The sequence below is a fragment of the Eleutherodactylus coqui genome, chromosome 8 (assembly GCF_035609145.1).
Source record: "Eleutherodactylus coqui strain aEleCoq1 chromosome 8, aEleCoq1.hap1, whole genome shotgun sequence".
Classification (NCBI taxonomy): Eukaryota; Metazoa; Chordata; class Amphibia; order Anura; family Eleutherodactylidae; genus Eleutherodactylus; species Eleutherodactylus coqui.
The window spans coordinates 73,954,738-73,975,654 of record NC_089844.1 but is presented as its reverse complement, the minus strand read 5'-3'; the positions used below and the strand labels follow the sequence as shown (position 1 = coordinate 73,975,654).

Here is a 20,917-nt window from a genome sequence, read left to right as displayed (position 1 = left end):
CTATATAATACAACTAGGGACTTACTGGGAAGCAATTTAGGTTCCAACTGTAGGGTTGCCCTTTTCAGGGTAGACACTCCATGGCAGGTCCATCAGTACAGATCAAGGGAAAGATTCTAGCCTCTAGCCAATTTCTACCACCATCAGTTGTGTTGTCTCGCATGTCTAGCAACCCAGAAACCCCATATTTTTCACGTCTTTCAGCCTGTGCCTGCCCTCTCTCGGAATCAGCTGCATGAGATGTCCTGACTTCATCTCACATAAAATGTGGCAACCAAAAGGAGTCACATGTTTTAGACCATTGTGATATGTTGTATTAAAAGAGTTTCCTCTATCAAACTGATGGGGTTTTGATCATTGGGTGCCCAACAGTCAACAAAAGAAAGGGGTCCTAGGTTTAGATTCTCATTGATCACATATTGCACCTTAACGCCATTCAATTGAATTGATCTAATTTGTAGTACTCATGGATATGGTCAGAGCTACAGTATGTTGGGTATTGCAGTAAAGTAGCCTTCTTACTGAAACATGGCAACTATAGTGTTTTCCTGAAATTTCTGAGCTCTAAGGGCTGCTTCACATGAGTGTTTTATTGCGACTATTTTGCCACAATAAAACGCTGGCCGAAAATTCTGACAATCTGAAGCATTGGATTCCAATACACTTGTTCAGATGGACGATTTTTTGGTTTGGCTGGAAAAGATACTGCACACGGTGCACATTCCGGTCAGCTGCTTTTACGCTGACTGAAAAGATAGGTCTGGACCTATCTTTTGCTGCAATACACCGATCTGTCCCATAGACTCCTATGGGAGCCTATTAGAGCTGCCGGAAAAGGGAGGTGGGGGGGGGGGGGAGTTAAGCAGCAGCTCTGCTAAACTCCCTCTCCCTTCCCCTCCCCTCTCCACCCCTTGCCGGATGCCAGCAAAGGGAGGGGGCGGGAGTTTAACACACTAACTCCCGCCTCACCCCCTCCCTTTACCGGCAAGGGGCGGAAAGTTGGGAGTAGGTTTAATCGCCATGCGGCCACGACGTGGGCGGCTGAAAATTGAGCGTCCGTGTGAAGGAGCCCTTATGCCTTCCTTTTGTTGGGCCATCAAAGTGTGATCAATAGGGATTCGACCCCTGCGATCCCCCCAATTAGCAGACTATAGGGGCTCTGTGGTGCTAGGAGTCTAATCCTCACTGAGCACATATTGATGGCCTATCCTGGAAATGCCTATGATAGCTTACAATGGGTGCTTTGTGTGTGCATTGCTTTATAGATGCCTTTATAAATAAATTGTGTATTCAACTAAACATACTGTATGCATTTCATAAAAAATAACTGTCTAGACCTATGTCTCCTGCATACAATAATAAACAATTCTGAATCAATCTAGAAGAAATGAAATAATGTAGGTATAAATCAACTACATGACAAAATAGCAAGAACACTAATACCATTGATACGATCATGTGAAATCCCTTTATTTACCAGCATTTTATTATTAACAATATACATTAATCTCAGCCATATATATGAGATGTTGTGATTAGATTTTATAATGGAGCCTATTCTACACAACTGTGAAAAGGTACAATAAATGTTACCTTCAAAAGATTCCATAGAAACTGTACAACCTGAATGTAGCTTTAAAATAATCATTTCTATGTTCTCATTAAGTATTGAAAACACTTGTGTTAGCAGCAGTAAACATCTATGTACTGTATCTGCCTGAAGCATGGGAGATTTTCAGACTAGAAATCTATTATGCTGACATATTAATATCACATTATATCACAGTATGTACTACAACCACGGGGTAAGTAAAAATCAATTAATTTATGAAGAATCTTCTGTAATCATTGCATAGAAAAAATGTCTAGTGGATGTTCAGTAATCCAAGCACACTATAATCTATGTAAATTTATAAAACATAGGTGCATGCTCTCACCATTTACTATGGACAGGCATAACTCTGAGCCGCAAGGTGCAGTCAGATGCCTAGTGCAAGTTGAGGGTGATTAATGAGTGGAACAGGTTACCACGGGAGGTGGTGAGTTCTCCTGCAATGGAAGTGTTCAAACAAAGGCTGGACAAATATCTGTCTGGGATGATTTAGTGAATCCTGGACTGAGCGAGGGGTTGGACCAGATGACCCTGGAGGTCCCTTCCAACTCTACTATTCTATAATGTCAGTCATGTGATTGTAATTGAACCTTCTCACAAATTTCTGCTATGCAACTTTGTGTTTTCAAGCCCAATTTGTTAAGGAAAATAATGTGTTGAATGGTTGGAGCAAATCTGTGGTACTAAGCTGCAACTATTTGTGTCCAATGTATCAAGACTGCATTGAAAAGAACAGATGTGGCAAAAACATATGAAATAAAAAAAAAAATATATAATAATGGGTAGAGTAAAGATCAAAAAGTGCTGAATTTAAAGAAACACGTTACTGGTTTTGTTTTGGAACTCACCATCCCCCACCAATACCCTAATGGCAGCAGTGATCACCTTAAAGAGCACCAGAGGTTTGAAAAAGTTGTCTAAAATACACCAGGTTCTCCTTACCCTCTCATTTGCTGTGGTTTGCACCCTGTTTCATGTTTTTAAGTTCTCATTTTCAGATGGTCTTCCCCATTTCCTGCTGCTCTGCTTTTTGCTATTCACTTTTTTTGGGTGGGTGGGGGGGATGTAGTAACTCCAGCATTCTGCGAGCATTTTCCTGTCCTGTACTTCTTTCCCTCACTTCCATTGATGCTTTGTTCTGTTCTGTTTCTGGTCCAGTCAGACACAGAGCAGTATTTGAATGTCCATCCCTCTGCTCATAGGCGTACCTTGAAGCTTCTGGGCCCCAATGCAAAATCTGAAGCTATAATGCTTTATTCATAGTACTGGGCTCTCTATATGAAGAGGAGAGGCTTTATGGGCCCCCTAGGGCTCCTGGGCCCGGGTGCAACCGCATTCCCTATAGTAACGCCACTGCCTCTGCTATTCCAAGATGAATGTAGGAGATGGGCATTCGTTGATATCCTGGCCAAATAGTTAGTAAACTCAATACAACATGCACACACTCATAATATAAAAGCAGGAGAGACAGAGATTGTGGATTGCAGACACCGTATAAACAGATCTATCAGTGTTACGGAGTGGGAATGTGGGATCCACTGGACTAACCAACCAGGCCTAGACAGGTCCTGGTGTGGTTGGCAGCTGACTCCTCAGATAGGAGGATTGATGCCGGGAAAGGAGTGACTGACCCATGGATGCAGAGGGAATGCAAAGCCCCTACCTTCCAGCAAGGCGATCACCCTGATAAGGGCAGTCCTGCGCTAGAACCTCGGATCTAACTATCCCTGATGAGGTAGTAAACTCAGGGACTGGCAGTAGACAGAGGAGCACACAGATGCAGGAAAGGACAGGGGCAAACTATAGACAGAAATGGGAACTAACAAAAAACAAACAAACACAGATGCAGAGCTCAGACAGCATAAATAGAATCCGGACACAAACTCAGGAATACAACAGAACTCAGAGGGCAGGGCAGAACTAAGACAGCACAGACAGAACTTAAATACAGAAATACAGACATAACTAAGACAGAAGAAGATGACCAAGGAAAGCTGAGTGTAAGAACACACACCAACACACAACAATTCTGAGGCCCAGAGGAAGTGCCACAGATCACCTTAAATAGAATAGTAACACCTATTTAACCCCACAGGTGAGCTGAGAGCCAGAGAGCTGGTTAACCTTCTCAGTACTGGATGAAAGCAGACAGAGAGAGCAGAGGGACGCTTGCAGCTGCCTGGAGCTGCACGAGGGCAGCAGACAAGAGTAGCGACCTTACAATCTGCCTGTTAGTGCAATGAGCAGCCTGTGAAGATAGCCTCTTTCCCATAGCTGAGAAAACATCTCATTGTCCTAGTAAGTACAAAAGCTAAATACCTAACAACAGGCAATGGACTGCAGAGGGCATAGAAGGTAGACCCTAATGGCAGCCACTTCAAACTTGATTTTGAGTAGCAAAACAACAAATATTGTTAATGAAAGTATATTATAGGATTGATGAGATACATGCTGGCTATTACATGAGCATAAGTTGTCTGAAAAGTTTGTGCCCTTAAATACATTAAGACGTTTAGGCAATGCACCCAAGAATTAGGGTGACCATAAATTCCTTAAGGACCAAGCGTGGTAAATATACGGCACTTAGTCCTGGACGTTAATCCCCACTGATAGCAAAAATACAGCGCAAGATTAAAGCCTCTACTCCTACAATCAAGCAAGAGCAGGTAGAGTTCTCAGCTGTTATTCACAGCTGAGAACCTGGAGGACAAGGGAGAAGCAGTTTTTACCAAATTCTGCCTTCTCCTTTCCCAGGTACATAGTGCTCAATGAGCGCTATGTACTGAAAAGTGAAAGTGGAAGTATTTCTTCCACTATGTGACCCGACAAGCATGTGACCGCCGGATGCCCCTTGTTACAGCAGACCTGCAAGATCCTAAAAGACCCTGATAAGCTCTGCCAGTGACCATTGTCACTACAGGGGGATATTTTTTCCCTGTATCTGGGGCTCCTATGGATGCCCCAGCTACAGTGAAAAAGTGCATAATAAAAAAAAATGTCACCACATGCAACTTGTAATCCAAAACTACACAAATTATATAACAAAACGTTCGATACAAAATGAGGAACCCATTCCCATACTTTACTTTAGCATAAATATACTAATTTACAAAAAAAACAGCAACTATAAATCCTAACAAAAAAAACATTTTTTTTAAGCCGTTTACTCTCAATAAAACTGAAAATACGGAAGAAAAGGCAGTGAAAAAAGCCATTAAAAAATCACCCTATATATCATGGGGGAATAATAGCAGCAAAAATAATTTTGATAGCTGAAGGAAAAAAATAGGGCAGTAAAACCACCACATGGGTAAAATCCCTTAAAAGTGTCTGGTCCTTAAGGTACAAAACAGCCTGGTCCTTAAGGGGTTAAAAATGTCACAGAATTACAATATAAAGATTCATGTGAAATGTAAAGGAAACATGAAAAACCATGCAAGAATTAAAAATAAAAAGGCAGACTAAATGGATGTACAAGGTCATCATGATTCTTTTTTTCTCTTTTCAATGCTATACGGAAATACAGATTCATCAAATTGTAAATAAAATCTATTTATTTAGTATATGGTGCGGATGAGTAATTAAGTTAGTTCTATACATATTCATTGCCCTTTCTGTATCATTGTACAGTGAGTGTAGCAACTTGGTGATGCAAGAAAAAGTTTTGAATCCCATGAAGGAAAGACAACATACCACTGACATTCTGCCATCTGCCAAAGCGAGGACCTAGTTAGGGGGGGCTGGTGGAGCATATGACCTAGATGTTGGGTTGTAGGCTGCCACAAACATGTCGCTCTGATTTAATTAGGGTATTTAGGGACGGGCTTAGGACAGCAAATATATTCTTCTTCTTGGGTGAGTGAAAGCCTGGTTACAACTCTGTAATGCAGTGACATCATTATAGATTAACTCACTTTAATCAGGCCCAGTAGATTATTCGGTTCCTCCTAAATAAATCTATAAGAGTATTCTAGAGCAAATCTTTTATGAGCTATTTTCAGTTATCTTTAAAAGAAAGAAAAATAGCTCCTGTGTGACTGCTAGGCTTGCAAATATCAACTTTGCCGATTTGATTTCCCAATGCCGGCTGCACCTTACAAGTACTCTAATCAAACCTAAAGCAATAAATAAAACCGCAGAGAAACTGTTTAGCATTGGGTTTGTCTGCAATTGCTTCCCTATTTATTTGCTTATGTAATTTAAATTCAATCACATCTTGTTACTATAGAACAACACACCGAATAGCAGTCAAGCATAGAAGGGCAAGTCACCATCTGTAAATGAGCATTGCTAGAACCCTAGTCATTCAATGACTGAATTTGGACTGATGTCTCGTATAAGACTGGTGATAATCCTTTCAACACAAATGTAACCTACACAAAATGTAGCAAAAATAACTAAAATCCGCTACATAATTTCATTTCTTCCATCACTGAAAAAATGGCCAATGACCAATTTCATGGAGATGTGTTAGGAAGTCAGCTTGCATGTAAAGAGTTACACAACCGGCCAAGTGACAACATCTCCACAGACAAACCAGTCCTTAAAAGCACCATTAACATTGTTTTATTGTTATTAGCACTCCTTGCATTTTAATTAATCACATTTATGGCAGATACATAATACTTAATATTCCAAAATTTATGGCTTCTGGTTTAGGTTCACCGTTTCATGTTCCCGCTGAAGCTCAACAAAGATGTACTGAAAATGTAGAAAGGTCAGAAATACGTTTCTCCCATGAAAATAAATGCATGATAATGATATAATTCCTTTCAGCTCATCAGTTTCCCAGCTAAGTGCCTGTGTTATTGCCAGATCAGTAGTGTATAACAAAGAACTACTTTCTGTAGGTTGCTTCATTAGCCTGCCCTGTAGGACCTCACCTCCAGACCTTTCACTAATCTGTTGGCCAGCTCAATGGTCTTGTTAGTTCTATTCACTTCCTCTTGACAGCGGATTTTCTCTGCAGTGGCTTTTTCGAAGGCAGCTGTTAAGGCAGCCATGTTGGTGTCTAGTTCCTTTAAATGATAAAGAAAAAAATGTTTAAATTCAAAAAACTTAATAAAAACGATGAAAAGAAAAAACTTGATTATTCAATATTATAAAACTGGTAATCACAATGCTATCCGACGGGCCTGAATTCAGGGTGAGAAAATACAGGCTTTGCATGAAAGAACCTCATTAACCACATTTCTGTGATTTTTTTTATAATGATATTCATAAATATACTTATAAAAATAATATTTTACTTGTTATCTTAAAGTTGACCCGCAAATAATTTTGTTGATAACGCCACTCCCACAAAATTAACATTGCACAGGTGCCTGGCTGTTTCTCACCTATAGTGGGTATTTTACACTTTGCAATACACAAAAATACAAGCCCTAACACAGCTCTGTACATGGGAAAACAAACAGAGTTTTTGAATACAGCGATGCAAAAAAAAAATCTTCCAAAAATGTTTTATTATTGCCCAAAAGTGAAAAGAAAAAAACTAAAAACTAAGTGTATTTAATTTTGGTATTATCATGGTTGTGCTGCAGAAAAAAAGTAATTTTTCATGTATAGTAAACACTGTTAAAAAACAAACAAGAATAGCAGATATGATGAGTTTTTCAAGCCCCCCCCCCAAAAAAAATTTAATAAAAGTAAAATAATACATTTTATGTACCTCAAAAGGGTACCAATAAAAACTACATCTCGCCCCATGAATAAGCCCTCATTTGGTTTTGGTCGACAGAAAAATAAAAAGTTATTGTTTTTGGAAAGTAAAGATGAAAATCCTAAAAAAATCTTTATGTCCTTAAAGGGACTAAATCAATAAATGTTTTGGTATTAATTAAAACCAAATAGAGACACATATTCCATTTTTATATGCTGTTTTTATTCTGTTATCTATATATGACCCTGGGGTGACCATATTTCCGGAAGTAGATTTAGCAGCATTTAAAAAGATGCTTTATGGCAGCTTCATGAACCATTCACACAGGATGGGACCCATTGACTTGTATTGGAGAGCGTTCTAGATATGCCCTGACCTGTGCAAGGGTCATTTTGCAGGACGTAGATAGTCACAGCTTATCACCTATCTTGAATGGAGGATCCTGTGTTCTCTACATACAGTGTAATCCTATCTGTGATGTTAGTGAGATGACTGATGCAAAGTGTTCTCTACAGAACAGGAAGTATAAGACTATTTATTATTGGGCTGTGTGGTCAGTGTGAAAAATGCAGGAATTTAGGATTTTTAAAAAATACAGATTGTGACCGAAAGTTAAAAGAAAAAAAAAAAATCAAAAACATTTTTAAAAGATCTTTTAACACAAATATGGGATGTATGTAGAAGGTCATTTACTAATGGCACATTCCCTTTGAATACCGAACTGAAATAATGGTGCGTTCACACGTTGAGGAAATGCTGCGGATTAGTTGCACAGCATTTACAACAGAAAATCCAGTGTTTTTCTGTCTCTACATATGAACAGGATTTGCTTTGATCTCCCTCATAGTAAATGTTACTGCTGTAGTTTTTCCATAGCAAATTTATGCAATATGTGAACACACTTTTAAGGAGTTTTCCGGTGAAATACTATAGATGATCTATCCTCAGAATAGGAAAAAGCAGTAATGCAGTACAGCAAACTCTGGTGCAAGAGCTGGTATTAAAGCATCCAAAGATGTGTCTTTATTGGCTCACATACCGTTAAAAGATAGTGACGCTTCGGCTACCACTGTAGCCTTTATTAAGCCTCAGAATAGGTCATCAATAGTTGATCACCGGGAACCCGCCACTCGGGATCCCTGGTGATCAGCTGATCGCCTAGTCTGCTGCCAGTGCAACAGGGCCAGACATCATCATAGGGTTGGAGGCGGAAGTGTCATAGAGGGCTTTACTGAAGAAGGCTGAAGCTTCCTATTACACTTCTGGCTTCGATATTGGGGTTGGAAACGGAAGTGTAATAGCATGAAGTACTCTGATTGCCTTCAATGGGAGTGAAGTCTTCTAAGATGCTTCAGCCTCCAACTCTGATGACGATGTGTGGCCCCACTGCACTGACAGCGGGCCTGACGGTCAGCTGATCGCTGGGGATCCTGAGCAGTTAGTCCCCAACAATTAACTATTGCTGACCTATACTGAGGACAAGTCATTAGAGATGAGCGAACGTACTCGTCCGAGCTTGATACTCGTTCGAGTATTAGCGTGTTCGAGATGCTCGTTACTCGAGACGAGTACCACACGATGTTCGAGTTACTTTCACTTTTATCTCTGAGACGTTAGCGCGCTTTTCTGGCCAATAGAAAGACAGGGAAGGCATTACAACTTCCCCCTGCAACGTTCAAGCCCTATACCACCCCCCTGCAGTGAGTGGCTGGCGAGATCAGGTATCACCCGAGTATATAAATCGGCCCCTCCCGCGGCTCGCCACGGATGCATTCTGACAGAGATCAGGGACAGTGCTGCTGGTGCCGGAGCTGCTATAGGGAGAGCGTTAGGAGTTATTTTAGGCTTCAAGAACCCCAACGGTCCTTCTTAGGGCCACATCTGACCGTGTGCAGTACTGTTGAGGCTGCTTTTAGCAGTGTTGCACAATTTTTTTTGGACAGCCATTATCTGCTATTTATCCTTCTCTGCAGAAGTATCGCATCCTGGTGTATAGTGGGGATGCAGACATGGCCGTCAACTTTCTGGGTATTAAATGGTTTGTGAATGGACTCGACTTGGAGGTAAGCAGAGTTAAGTGATCATGTAGGATACTGTATAAAACATTTTCTGCATCTTTCATACAAGTTTTATATCTGCTACTCAGTAATTCTTTGTGATTTGTATTCACTTCTGTATGTACAGCCGGTGGGTTCCAGGGAGCCACCCATGCTGTCGGTCCACACGGAGTTGTAACTGCATGTGTCCACTTCTAAAGAACCCCAGTCTGACTGGGGCATGCAGACACCTTGACAGAATGAATAGTGTGTGGCACATAGGTTCCCCATTGCTATGCCCACGTGTGCAGCTCCTGATGGCGGTGGCACAGGATTATATTTCTCATTGCTTCTGTACAGCATTGTGGGCTATCGCCCCGCCCCTTTTAAAGAGGGTCGCTGCCTAGCTGTGCCAACCCTCTGCAGTGTGTGCCTGCGGTTCCTCCTCATGGCAGACACACTTATAAATAGACATGAGGGTGGTGTGGCATGAGTGCAGCTGAAGGCTGCGCAGGGACACTTTGGTGTGCGCTGTGGACACTGAGTCGTGCGGGGGGGGGGGGGGTTGGGCAGCATGTAACCCAGGAGAAGTGGCAGCGGAGTGTCATGCAGGCAGTGATTGTGCTTTGTTGGAGGTAGTGTGGTGCTTAGCTAAGGTATGCCATGCTAATGAGGGCTTTTCAGAAGTAAAAGTTGTTGGGGGTGGGGGGGCCCACTCTTGCCGCTATTGTGGCTTAATACTGGGACCTGGGAACTTGAGATGCAGCCCAACATGTAGCCCCTCGCCTGCCCTATCCGTTGCTGTGTCGTTCCCATCACTTTCTTGAATTGCCCAGATTTTCACAAATGAAAACCTTAGCGAGCATCGGCGATATACAAAAATGCTCGGGTCGCCCATTGACTTCAATGGGGTTCGTTACTTGAAACGAACCCTCGAGCATCGCGATAATTTCGTCCCGAGTAACGAGCACCCGAGCATTTTGGTGCTCGCTCATCTCTACAAGTCATCAATAGTATTTGCCCGTTAAACTCCTTTTGGTAACATTCTTTTTTACATCATGCTGTACATGCAAAATATAGCAATGGTCATATTTTTCGAAGCGGAACAATTGTCAGATAGATAGATGAATTATGGGAGACTTCGTTATGCTTTTTATAAATTGCCAATAAACAATCCTTTTTGGATTCCTTTTATTTACTCATATAGATGATATACATAAATGAGATATAATGCCATATAGAATATTTTTTACATTATGCAAAAATTTTCACATATTAATTACAAATGTTCTCTCGGTAACATCTACCTGAAGTACATATCAGCTCAAGACTTGGGGAAAGGATGCCAACTCTTTGTGTCTACAGTTTGTCTCTTGCACTTTTTGCATATCAATGTGACTAAATTTGAACTAATAAAGGAACTAAGCACAAATATCTTTCATTTTCTCATCTTTTCCTTAATTCTAAACTTTGCCCTTTTCTAAACAAGGGGTAAAGCAACTCGCTTTTTTTAGCCACTATGATCAAACAATGTCACATCACTATGGCAATTGCTGTCCATATCAGGAATACAGAACAATGTTAATTGTGCGATGTAGCAATGCTGGTGCATGTCAATCAGACGCTATGAATTGAGAAAAATTTGCTCTGTTCATTCTGTTAAATGATGTACCCAATTAAACCTGTTAGAATTCATGATCTTCAGTCAAGGTTAAATGAAAGTAGTTACTCCTGTCAGCTAGGTGATTAAATGCTGCCTACATCAGGCACATTTATGTGCAAAATTAAAATTTTGGTATAAAGCATGAATCTTTATGCATGCCCGTTAATTATCTCGCCGTTGTTCTAGTTATTAAATGCCCGCTGCATTTCTTCTTCATCATCAGCTTCCTTTCAAAACTTATTTTGCACTTCATGTAAAACTGAAATTCAATGTTTAAATAAGTGGTAAATTGGGAAATGTGCCTTCTAATATGTTTCCAGATTTGAGCGCTATTACAAGGTAAACGTGCGGCTGGGTCTTGTTTAACATTCTACATTTATCTAATACATTTCGAGATTCCTATTTTTTATTATATTTAGCACTTAAAACCTAAGGAAAGGATACATTAGATTGACTAGTAACATCATAGCATGGCATTAAGTGAAGAGAATATTGTCAATGCAGACTCCCAGATGGCACATGGCTGTAATACTTGGCAAATTGAATTGGTTTCGACAATGGTGGCTACATACAGTTTATACTGTAGTTCCAAAGTGCAAACTTAAAGCGGTTTTCCAGGCTACTACTATTGATGATGTACTCTAAGGAAAGGTCATAAATAATTGATCGGCCAACCCACTGTCAATAAGAGGAGCCGGATGTCATCATCAAGGTCGGAGCCAGAAGTGTAATAGGCGGCTGCGCTTCCATTGAAATCAATGGGAGCAAAACTGCCTGTGATATTTTAGGCTCCAATCCCAATATGGAGGCAGATGTGGTGTAATAGGTGGCTTTGCTCTCACTAATGACTATGGGAGCAAAGCTGCCTATTACTGCCAACTCAGACCCCAATGACGGCATCCGACTCCGCTGCACTAATAGTGGAACAGCGATTAGCTAGGTTCCCGAGCGGGGGATCCCTGCCAATTAACGGTTAATGACCTATCCTGAGGATAAGACTAAAGGAAACTATTGCAAAAAGTGGACATAAAAAGCTCAACTCCTATAAACAATAAAATATTCCAGTGAGTAATTAACCGGATTCTTCTTTATTAGATAGTCAAAAACAGCCAATATTAAAGGTGTTTTGGGGATGCAGCCCCTTCTTTAGAAATGGCTATGACAAGTGTTGGATTTCTTACTTGCAGCACTATCAGTTATGAGAACTGCGGGTCCTGAGGATAGGTTGTCAATAGTAAACACCCGCAAAACCCCTTTAAAGGAGTTATCCGGGTTTAGGAAAACATAGCTTCTCTTTTTCCAGAAACAGCATGATACCTGTCCACAGGTTGTGTCTAATATTGCAGCTCAGCCCAACTGAAGTGACTGGGACTGAGCTGCAATACCATAGGCTACCAGTGGACAGATGTGGCACTGTTTTTGAAATAAAGCAGTCATATTTTTTTTTCTGGAAAAAGAAAAGAGGTTTCCTTGGATTAAAAACAAAAACAACAGTCTGCTTCTTTTCATCACAGAGCCACTCTTATCCCTGGGTTGCATCTGGTATTGCAGATATCTGCTTTCAAGTGAATGGAGCTAAATTCCAACAGACACGAACCATGGTAAGACATGACACGGTTTCTGGAAAAAGAGAAGAGAGTTTTTCTAATCTTGGACAACACCCTTGAGAAAACACAGCAGGGAAGAGTGTCGTATAGAAACTGCCCTTAAAATCAGTGTTTAGAGATCACACATTAGCAGACAGTATGTGAGAAAGTTAAGCTGGCCATCCACTAGAGATTAGAGACAGCCAAAAATAGGATTTAGACAATTTTTTGGCAACTGTTGGTGCCTTTTCGTGACAGTAATGACTGTGGCTGATGCTGACTAAAGGCATACACTGATATGTTATTTTAACTTATGGCATTTTTACTTATTTTATGAACCCATATAATGTGCAGAACTTATATTCTTCCACTTATTTGCCAAAGTAACGAATAACAATGAAGTATTGGGCTTCATACCTCAAGCTTCTTCTGGATGATATCAAGTTTTTCTGCTGCGTAGACCAAGTCTGTGTTGGCTTGAGATAAAGACTGACGCTTGAAATCCACTTCACAGTAAATCTACAGGAATGTTATATTTGAAATGTCAAAATGAACACAATCAGAATAACAGCAAATAGCACAAAACATAACATTAGATCACCGGCTGATCACTACTTACAACCATTGTTCTACATTTTATGTATTTCAAACTTTTAATACATTTTCTGCCTCTTTAAAGCAGTTTTCCTGCAACTTAAAATTGCTTCATGGCCACTCCGTCCATCCTGGTTGCTGCTGATTAGGACATGTGACTGGCTGCAGCCAATCACTGGCCATAACACTGACCTTCTATAGCCATTGATTGGCTGCAGCTGTCACATGTCCTGGTCATCAGCAACAAGGAAGGACAAAGTGGTCTTGAAGCAATTTTAGGTCTTGGAAAACCCCTCAAAAGGCATCTGGAACCTGGTCAGAGTTTCCCCAGAAGGTAGCAGCCAGCCCTGTCATTTATACTAGATATTTCAGCTTTCATATAAAACTATAAAATATTGTTGCAGCAGGAGGCCATCCGTCAGTCACAGCCGGCTCCCGCTGCGGGATGTCACAGCCTAACTTCTGTGCCATCCACAAGACGTAACTTTACATCCTGTTGTATTAAGTAACATACGTCCAGGACCTAAACTGATGTTCTGTGGCATCAAGGGGATAAGATGGATGGATACAAGTTATGTTTTATTTATTAACACAGCATTTTTTTTTCTGTGATCTAGTGCAAACTGAGCCAGAAAACTGTCTTACATGATTTGCACCACATTTACAAGTACGACAAAAGAGTGTAACTTCATGACAGGAGAAGCGGTATAAATGTGACATTGTGTGCCAAACAGTGTGCAAAATTTGCATCAAAATTTAGGTGCAATTTTTGGCATAAACCACACCAAGTAACAGGTAGTATAAAGTTAGATTAGATAGTCTTAAAATACGCCAGATTTCTCATCTAGCATGAGCCACCTCTGCTGAGCGTGAAATTGCCCATTAGTTGCTAGTCACTTCATTTCAGCTCACTGAAACAAAGTGACTAGTGAGTGACTTCTTGCTCAGTATGAACAGGCAGTCTTTCATCTTTGAATGACTGCCTGTTCACAGAAAATAGATGAGAGCAGCTGGAAGAAAGAAGCTGGTCCGCTTCTCCACCATTCCCTGAGCGACGATCGCTCCTATGTGAAATCACAGCAACAATAGATGTCATTTAGTCAATGTTCTTGAATATTGCAGAAGTCGCAGATCTTCAGAAGTATGACCCAACAATAAGAAGGTAGCAAGCAGCATGCATTTCCACATCGCATATTCCCGCAGGCCTACAACATGTCATATCACATAACGATCCAGGAAAATAAGTACTATAGGCATCTACATGACAAGCCATAACTGAGCTTGTATGAAAGCAACTACGTATCTAAATATACTGTTCAACCAGTTCAACCAGTCATCAGTTCCTGGTAGAGAAACCACATCCATCACATCACAGGAAAATGTCTAAATGGGAAGAAAATAACTAATAATTCTGTATAGAAATATGTATCATAGACAAATAAAACCTCACACTTCATGCGATTGTGTTCTAGCACAAAATCCGGTACTTACATACATCTTTTTGAAGCATCCAGGAGGTATGAGAGCAGATTGATAAATAACATAGGCAAACAGAAATATTCATCATGACAAATAGTGAAAAATTAAGAATTCCAAGCAGCATTAATTACGCTCCAGTAAGATGAATAGGGCCTCTCACAATTAATGGGAACACACACTTTTGTCTAAGTTTTACATCTACCTGTGATGAATGCCCCAGCTTTGACAAAATGCATCACACTAACATTTGAACTAACAGTACATTAATAGATTGACATATGAGAGTGGAGGGAAGCCTTTAATCATATACACCGTATTACTCCCATTTTTTGCTTTCCCACATACATCAAACAAGAAGAGAAAGTCAAAGCAAAACAGCACAATCAGTATGAAGCGCGGCTGATGAGAATGGCTCCTCCTAACTGATGGGGAGAATACAATTGTTCAGTTTCTGCCTCAGACCAGCAATGTAAGGGTGAATATTACTGGTCTTTCTGTCTGCTGTCACTGATCATCATAAGGATGACTAATTATTACAGGCAGGGCCAGCCTTGGGTTGGATTGTGCCATAAGCAAAATTTTTTTTATTGGCGCTCCCCCTGCCTCATCATAACAAAAAACACTGGGTAGAACTTCCACAGACTAGTTAAACAGACACGGGCTCAGGATTCCTGCACACGAACGTATCAAAAATAAAATCTTGTTATTTGTATAGCTTTCAGGTAATTTATTTATTATCCCTTATCAAGCTAGGTACTCATTTTACCAACCTTGGAAGGATAAAAGGCTGAGTCAACCTTGAGCCAGCTACCTGAACCAAGCACGGATTGAACTTGCAACCTTCAATTTGTGAGCCTGAGCTTAGGGCTGCATTTCTGCTGCCTTAACACCAATCTATCATTTTTAACCCCTTCCCAATTGCAGCCCTTTTTCATTTTATTGTTTTGATTTCATCTCCCCACTTTCAAAAAATCCTAACTTCTTAAATTTTTTGGCAAAATAACTACATAAGGGTTTTTCTTTTTTTGTGGGACGAGTTGTATTTTCTAATGATACCATTTATAAGGGCTCCTTCATATGAGCTTAGCACTTTTTGGTCAGCCATGTCACGGCAACACGCGACCAAAAATTGCGTGAACAGGCGCACAAATCTGCCGTTTGTGCACCGGTTCAGACGGCCCTGGTCTGGCGCAAGTACATCGAGCCCGGAATGCCGTTAGGTGGGGGGGAGACAGTTTAGCTCTGCTAAACTGTCTCCTCCTTTCCGCCCCCACGCTGGCTCTCGGCAATGGGAGGGGGTGGGGCGGTAGCTAGTGTGCTATGCTCCCGCCCCCTCTCCACCCCTTGTTGGCTGCCAGCAATGGGAGGGAGCAGAATGGGTTGGGAGCTTAGCAACTAGCTCCCACCCCATCCCATTGCAAGCATCCGAGAAGGGGAGGAGAGGAGGACGGAAGGGGGTGGGAGTTTAGCAGAGCTCTACCCCATACTCCATGGTACTTCTCCTCCAGATTATATGTCACCCTCCTATATATACTGTATCTCTCTCCCAGTATATGATATATATTTGTGTATGTGCTCCAATGCCTGCCCATCAGAAGCAGCTCTCATTCTTCATTTGTCGCTCTCCTCTTGATACCCACTCATACAGCAGGACTCGGTGATCAGCTTCCCTAGGGCTCTCTCAGCTTTTGTACTGGTCACATGACATAAAAAAGCCCTGAGGAAGGAAGAGCAGCTAATCACGGAGTCCTGCTGTGTGCTTACTGGAGAGAGGAGGGAGCAGAAGGGTTAAGGCTGGATTAACACAAGCATATGTGTTTTTGCGCCTATGGCGTTGCATGTTTGCGCTCGCAACAATGTTTAACTGTACTTTATCAAAAAGGCCCTGAAAAGGAGCAATAAACTGCTACATTATGTTCCCCACACAACTGCACATGATACAGCAGCTACAGTATGCCTACGTATATTGTATTAAAAAACCTGCAAAAGCTGTTGATATTTTGGCAGAACGCTGACATAATATGTCCGTGAACATCCCACGTGAGGCCTGGAATATTTTGATACATACATATAAACATTTGGGTCCTTTTTTTTTTGTTCCACAATTTCCATTGCTACTCGGTTCCTGGGCTGAATTAAGAAGTGTAACGGTGCACTCTGGTTTCTACTCTTAATGCTTTACCTCGTGAAACTTGATGATATTAATAACCCACGCACACAGCCCGGCAGCTGCAGAGGATTTTGTGCGCACAAACTCTGGGTTAAACTCGGGATCCCGTAAATAGTCCTCTTTTATAGTCTTGACAACTGCATCTGGAATATGCTCTTTGTCAAAATTAATTAGGTTCTGTAAAAATTCATCCACCTGTAAGACAACAGGATGTTGTTAAGACTTATATAACTGGGAGAGTAAAATGCTTCTGTATTTATTTTTTGAGTAAATCAGCATATATCATTTTTATATATGTAAAATTAAATAGGGCAACTCAAAAGTGCGGAAACACACATATGGAACGAAAACTGTATGGTAGACGGTGATCCAATTTTACATACAAGCTGCAGAGGAAGGGAGAAACCTGTTACGCCATGTGATCAACACGACGGCCATTTTGAATACCGCCATCTTGGATTCAATTAATTGAACTTCTTTTTTCCAATGGGAAGATAAGTGTGTGATATATCAAACTGGCCGAAAATTTCTCCAGAAACAATGGCGTGCTTCATTTTAATATAACTTTAATCATTTTCATATTAATACAATGATTTTATGTGAAATTAGGAAAGTGGTCATAATCTCTATAAAAAGTGTTTGAAATGCTGTCCACCATGTTTGGGACATGGTTAACACTCTTCTTTCCACCCATTCCTGATGAACTTTCACCAAAACATCAGGTGTTGTAGAATTTTTGTGAAGATCCCACTCATACGTAGACAAAATTCTCAACATGTTCTGTTTTAGATAACGCCATCATTCACATTGACTGTAATGAATAAAGTTATGTTAAAATGAAGCACACCATTGTTTTCTGGTGAAATATTTTGATATATAACAAACCTACCTTCCCACTGGAAAAATTTGCATTGAATCGAAGATGGCAACATTCAAAATGGCCGTCATGTTGGTCACATGGCTTAACAGGTTTACCCCTTCCCCAGCAGCTTGTATGCAAAATTGGATCAGCGCCTGCCAAACTGTTTTAATGTCATATGGGTGAAACACCCTGTATAACAGTATAGGAAGATAGGAACATCAGTGTATCACATGAGCATTTTATGCAGAGGAACACAGATCTTGATTATCTGTATCATATCAATGTTTTTAGTTTTGATGGAAAGCCCTCATGAAAAATTTAAATCGTCCCTACATGACTTTAAAATCTCTCTCAGCTCTTGCTGGAGGATGCTACATGTCCATGCATTGCACAAGGCATTCCGATAAGTGATGTGCAATCCATTATTTCTCTGCATACACTGAGGATACCTTGACTACTTCCTGGGCTGATAACAGCGAATTGCTAGCAGCAGAATCCTTAAGCATTAGCTAGTAGTCAATGCCCGTTCTACCATTTAAGCATTGTCCAAATCTAACAACTATTTGTTTATAAGCCTTTCCTTGAGCCCTCTCTAGAGATACTTGATAAGAAATGATACTACAGTGAAATCTCTCCATAAGACCACCCCTATCCAGACCAGATTCTCTATTACATAGTTTAAGCTCCAGCGTATATTCTGAATATTATCCTCTTCTTGAGAAGACCCACCCTATAGAAGTCCACTTTTCAATGCAATTTTGGGTAGTCATCTCAAAGATGTATTCATGACATGTGTATAGCAATATATGAATAACATAATAAGCATAATAAGGAAATATACAAATGTATGAATAATTATGCCATTCACAAATGATGCAGGGGGTCGACTAAATATGTAGCAGGAACTTTTTAGGTTTGACAGGTAGTCTACTTCTAGAGCATCACTTCTCGAGAAAGATACCTTTTTGAGAAGATGATCTAGACCACATTTTTCTGTAATGAATTTTCTACCTCTTTATATCTATGTATATTGGTTCTAGTATTTAAGAGGACTACGTAGCAACATTCAGTGGTCAACTTAAAGAAGTTTGAGTCTATAGACTTGGACTTCTTAGGCCCCAAGTCAGTGAAGTTTGCAAATGAATTGAATGTTAACTGATGGCTGTGTGGTCTACTTAAAACCACATGGTGATTAACAAGCAATTAGTTCAATTCATTTGCACACATTGCATCGGCTCCAGGTTTTGACTGCATTGCAACTGCAATCTTGGCATTGTAGAGAATGCATGATGTGTGAGATCCTATTATTAAACTGACCTTCCAGTCCTGGACAAACAAAGTTGGCTGCACCACTTCTCAGATTACATAATTCACACTGTGCATTAGCATATATCGTTAGTCTAAGACACTACAGCTGGGTATTAGTGTTTCTTGACGCCACCAGCAATAGCTGGTGGAGTCAAAATTGACAGGGGGGTGATGCCCCCTGTAGCTGATTGGCTGTGCAGCTTCTTGTCCACAACGTCCTCGAAGGGCACTAAGTACTGCTTGAAAAGGAACAGAGGGGCCGCCGGGGGTGCAGGCACAGCTCCAAGTAGTTTCCCCGGTGGAGCCCCAGAAGTGGGAACCCCCCGTACAGGCGAAAGTTATTTTATTGCCAGCTGTCATCGGGGGTAGGGGCGGCCGGACGGCATAGAGGTCACTGCCGGCGGCCGCAACAGAGGTCAGAACCGCGGGGCGCAACGCAGCTAAGAATCAGTGGCCGGCATGGAGTTCACAGCCGCTGCCTGATACAGCCGTTGGCAGGGACGGATGTCACAGCAGCGCCAGGGACGGAGATGTCGGACCGGCAGCGGTGTGGCATGCATAGCACAAATGCCACCCGTACCAGAGGTGAGACGCTGCTGTGTCTCCATCCATTTCTGCCGGCCTTGCTGCCTTATGCTGATGGTTATTTGTCTTTGTCTTTCATTATTACATGTTAATGCTGCCATATTACTGTGCCAACATGGCAGCATTTACAGGTCATAATGTAAGGCAATGAAGACCACAAACCGTCAGCCTATGGTACCACGGCCGGCTGAAATGGATCCACAGTGTGCTGCTAGCATCTTTGTGCCTTGACCCTATCGGTAGCTGGGGTATGAGAGGGGCGTTCCTCCTGTCAAACCCCCAGCTTCTGGTGGCGTCAAGATACACTAATACCCTACAGCTGATTTGATTAACCAGTGCTGCCTACATGGGCATCATTGGCCAGTAGGAGCAGCATGTAGTGTCTTAGATTACCAATGTATATTAATGCACAGTGTGCATCAGGGAGAGAGAGAAGTGGTGCGACCATCTTTGTTTGTCTAGGTCAAGAGGGTCACTTTAATGATGAACATGATTTGCTTCATGTCAAGGAAAGATTAAGTATTCCATAATGGATATATGCTGATATAGCCTATGAGAAATTTACCTACTACTAACTTCAAGCATTTTTGGGTGTGACATTGATTTGAATACAATCTAAGTCTAAGGTCATGGGGATTATTAAAAGTCACTATGGAAGGTGTGATGGACAATTTTATTATTATTTTACCAATGTTCTCCACTCTTAAAAAGCGTCTTTTTAATTTGTGTATGTACAATTATAAATAACCCCTGGTTTCATTTTTACCTTTCCTGGCTCATTTTTCATTTACATGCTTTAAAAAAATCTGACCTTTAATGACATGTAGCATAACATGTAGAGCAAGCAGGAAAACTGTCAAGAACAGTTTTAGTAAATTGGCCTTAAAAATGATAGATAAATAACAACTGAAATGACCTGACCTTAACTGTAGGTGCACTCGTTACCTAATACACTGCACATCTCATGGATGGAGATAATTGTGCCATTAGTTGAGGGTTGAAGAAGCATTTCTATCTTATGTACTTTCACCATTATGGCTTCAGGGAACACTGCACTGATTATCTGCTGCTTATCCACTCGCAATGTGATGATGACTATCAGCACCAGAGCCTATGAAAGGCTGAAGTAATGTACAGGATAATGGTCTACTGTACTACTAGTCTTCTCTTCAAAGTAACACACAGCTCTGCAGCTGTAAGAAGTGATGTTTTTTTTTCTTATTAGCAGCTTATGCATGTATTCATTCCAAAATTAAAGGGAGTCTGTCACCGGGTTTAAGTTGCCCAAACCAGAGGCAGCATGAACCCGGGACAGATATACACACAGCCCCCATAAGTGTTATTCTGAAACATTGTGGCG

General features: G+C 41.0%; 1 protein-coding gene across 1 annotated transcript in view; it reads right to left on the bottom strand.

Annotated features, from left to right (window-relative positions):
* Positions 1-20,917, bottom strand: part of LOC136577884 (dynein axonemal heavy chain 11-like) — a 390,521-nt gene that overhangs the window by 123,789 nt on the left and 245,815 nt on the right. The window contains exons 53-55 of the mRNA XM_066577803.1: positions 16,815-16,997; positions 12,977-13,078; positions 6,496-6,630 (exon numbers count right to left, since the gene is read on the bottom strand). Of these exons, the coding sequence (XP_066433900.1) occupies positions 6,496-6,630; positions 12,977-13,078; positions 16,815-16,997 (420 nt within the window). The remainder of the gene's footprint in view (positions 1-6,495; positions 6,631-12,976; positions 13,079-16,814; positions 16,998-20,917) is intronic.